Here is a 3380-nt window from a genome sequence, read left to right as displayed (position 1 = left end):
TCATAGATGATGGATAAGGATTGTCATCTATATATGCGAAACTACCTCTGATATCTTTTAAGTATAGTTGGATGCCATTTTGCCAGTGCCCTTTCTACTACTATGCCTTACACGCGCCGGAGCGGCTGGGTGTCTGGTCAGGCTGGATGAGGGTCTCGACTCGGAGCTGGGGCGGTGCTATGGCGGTAAGACGGCAACTTGGCGTGCCGGGAAATGGAACCTACACCTTGAAATCTAGACCTGGCTTTTCACCTTACTATTTTGAGTATAGCAATCAAGGGCCGTGCAGTGTATTGTGATCGGAGCGAGGGGTGTAATGCTATAATTGGGGCCGCGATATAGGACGGTCAGTGGCAAGCCTCGTGCGAACTTGAGATGACAAAGGGCATGGCGTCATCATGTCGTCAAACTCGCCTCCGTACGGCGGCCACCACCTGGAGACCTATCTCGCTACTATCCACCCTTGGCAAGATACTGGAGGCAGTCATTGCGGAACGCCTGTCCTACGCGGTAGAGACATTTGGCTTGCTACCTGCGACCCACTTTAGAGCCAGGAAGAGACGGTCCGCTGAGCAGGCTCTCCTACTGATGCAAGAACAAATCTACAAAGCATGGAGAGCCAGAAAAGTGCTCAGCCTGATCAGCTTCAATGTAAAGGGTGCATACAACGGGGTCTTTCAAGGACAGGCTACTGCAGAGGCTCAGGGCAAGAGGCATACCAGAGTCCCTGGTTAGGTGGATCGATGCCTTTTGCTCTAAGCGCACGGCGACCATCGTGGTAAACGGGTTCACGTCGGAACGGCAAGAGCTGCCCCAAGCGGGTTTGCCACAAGGATCACCGCTATCCCCGATACTCTTCCTCTTCTTTAACGCAGACCTGGTGCAGCACAAAATCAACGCAAACGGAGGCTCAATCGCTTTTGTTGACGACTCCACGGCCTGGGTTGTAGGCCTAACAGCGGAGGCGAACCGCCCAGGCATCCAAGCCATCATAGACAGGGCCCTGGATTGGGAAAGACGAAGCGGCGCCCAGTTCGAGAGCGAAGAGACGGCCATCGTACACTTCACAAGGAACAAGGAGCGATCCTCCGAAACGCCGTTCATAGTCAGAGGGGACACGATCAAACCAAAGAAGAGCGCAAAGATCCTGGGGGTAACAATGGACTGCGAACTCCGTTATAAGAAGCACACTGCCAAGACGGCAACCAAGGGTCCGCTCTAGCCCTGAGGAAGCTGAAGATGCTTTCCCCGCGAACAGCAAGACAACTGTTCGTAGCGACAGTGGCTCCCGTCATGGACTATGCGGCCAGCGTCTGGATGCATGCGTGTGGGAAGAAGGCGTTAAACTGGCTGAACAGGGCACAGAAAGTTGGTGCCCTAGCAATCACAGGAGCCTTTCGGACTGTAGCGACAGCCGTGGCAGAAGCCGAAGGGAGCATTCTCCCTATACGAGAACGACATGCCCGGGCGGCAGCCAGGGTATGGATCAACATCCACACTTTGCCTGGGACTCATCCCCTCGCGCTCAGGAAGATCCGGGCAACAGTGCGATTCGTCTCCCCGCTTCAAAAGATCGCCCGTTTCGGGGAAGGTGTAAAAGTCGACCAAATGGAAACAATCCAAGAATACGCCATCGCTCCCTGGGCACCTCGCCTACAGCCGACGATCGAAGCTGACCGAGAGAAGGCGACCGAGATGGCAAACGGAGCCATAGGCATCGTGATTGCAACAAGTTTATCCGTGAAGAAAGGCATTGTCGGTGTTGGTGGCATCGCACGAGACACTCTCTTCAACAGGACCAACGAGATCGTGACAAGATTCGCTATAACCCTTGGCACCAGGGAGGAGCAGAACCCATACACAGCAGAACTAGCAGCCATCGCAATGGCCTTGGAGAAGACTCTGGCCAACGCTCATCCCGCCGAGAGCAATCAGCCATACGTTGCCATGGCAAACACGTATGAGAAGGCGGCGATGGCAAGGGCTTCCGATGACAGCCGCCCAATGATAAGGACGGATACGGTTTACAGACTGTTCTAGAGCATGTAGGCCAGGACGACGGGGATAGAGGCTTTGGTCAGAAACTACATCTCGACGAGCCATTCGCCGTGTTCGGAGCGGGCAACAGATCGGCGAACCCCGTGTGAGGAGAGCCGAGGTAAGGTTTCGTCGGCATACTGCTCGGGATCAGGGAAGTGGGAGGTAGCTATCCCTGGCTCGGAACTTGTTCATTATGCGTTTGAAAAGCCTCGAAGGCCTGTCGCGCGGTGTCGATGAATTTGATTAGAATGATACTCGGTCCGTCCTGTCGGATGTCGACAAGACCCAAAACAGCGAAATTGGCTTTTATAGGCGAGATTGCGATGCATGCCGGTTATTCGCCCAACCATGGCCTTTCATGCATTCATGTACAACGTGTTTCCCCTTCTCTTTGTTGATGGGGTATAAGCTCGACGTTCTCCGGAATGGCCTGGAAACGTGCAAGCGCTTTGCGGAATTCAGAATTAGTGGAAGTAAACTGTGATCCTCTGTGTAGAGGTTAGTTCCACACAGCGCAGTGGCGGCCGACGTACGGAGGCGAGTTCGACTCCATGCTTTGTAGATTTGTTCTTGCATCAGTAGGAGAGCCTGCTCAGCGGACCGTCTCTTCCTGGCTCTAAAGTGGGTCGCAGGTAGCAAGCCAAATGTCTCTACCGCGTAGGACAGGCGTTCCGCAATGACTGCCTCCAGTATCTTGCCAAGGGTGGATAGTAGCGAGATAGGTCTCCAGGTGGTGGCCGCCGTACGGAGGCGAGTTTGACGACATGATGACGCCATGCCCTTTGTCATCTCAAGTTCGCACGAGGCTTGCCACTGACCGTCCTATATCGCGGCCCCAATTATAGCATTACACCCCTCGCTCCGATCACAATACACTGCACGGTCCTTGATTGCTATACTAAAATAGTAAGGTGAAAAGCCAGGTCTAGATTTCAAGGTGTAGGTCCCATTTCTCCCTTGGTGCCCGGACTACAACATAGGTACCTACGAGCCCTTGGAGGTCTCCAATAAGCGCCATGCCGACCTTACCGTTTGTGCCCCAGGCACTGGCTACTTCCAGTCCTGCTCCAACGGTTTCCGCGGCTGCTGCAAGGCCGATGCCTGCTCTGGCTCGGGCCGGTGTGCGGATAGTACGAGGACCGGCACTTCCAAGTCTACCTCTACCCGGCTTTCCGGCCCCGATTAGAGTGTCTGCCCTGCCCGTACGGAATATTACGAGAGTTATAGCCTTAACCTCGAGGGTTGCTGCGTTTTACTTGCAGGGCCCAGATTACGGGTTAAACGGTTCATAGGGCATGTTTTGATGTTTTCGATCCCTTTAGGGTCTGGTCGGAGATAGT

The 3380-nt window shown here is 54.2% G+C and overlaps 1 protein-coding gene across 1 annotated transcript; it reads left to right on the top strand.

The window, feature by feature from the left end:
* Window positions 1-3013: 3013 nt before the first annotated feature.
* On the top strand, window positions 3014-3380 carry N657DRAFT_648924 (uncharacterized protein; the record flags this gene model as incomplete). Its single annotated transcript, XM_062793619.1, has 1 exon — window positions 3014-3380. A coding segment is annotated over one exon (210 nt), but the record flags the coding sequence as incomplete, so codon positions are not given.

Source organism: Parathielavia appendiculata, assembly GCF_033297405.1.
Source record: "Parathielavia appendiculata strain CBS 731.68 unplaced genomic scaffold N657scaffold_16, whole genome shotgun sequence".
Classification (NCBI taxonomy): domain Eukaryota; kingdom Fungi; phylum Ascomycota; class Sordariomycetes; order Sordariales; family Chaetomiaceae; genus Parathielavia; species Parathielavia appendiculata.
The sequence above is the reverse complement of the archived record's forward strand: the minus strand, read 5'-3'. Positions and strand labels throughout refer to the sequence as shown.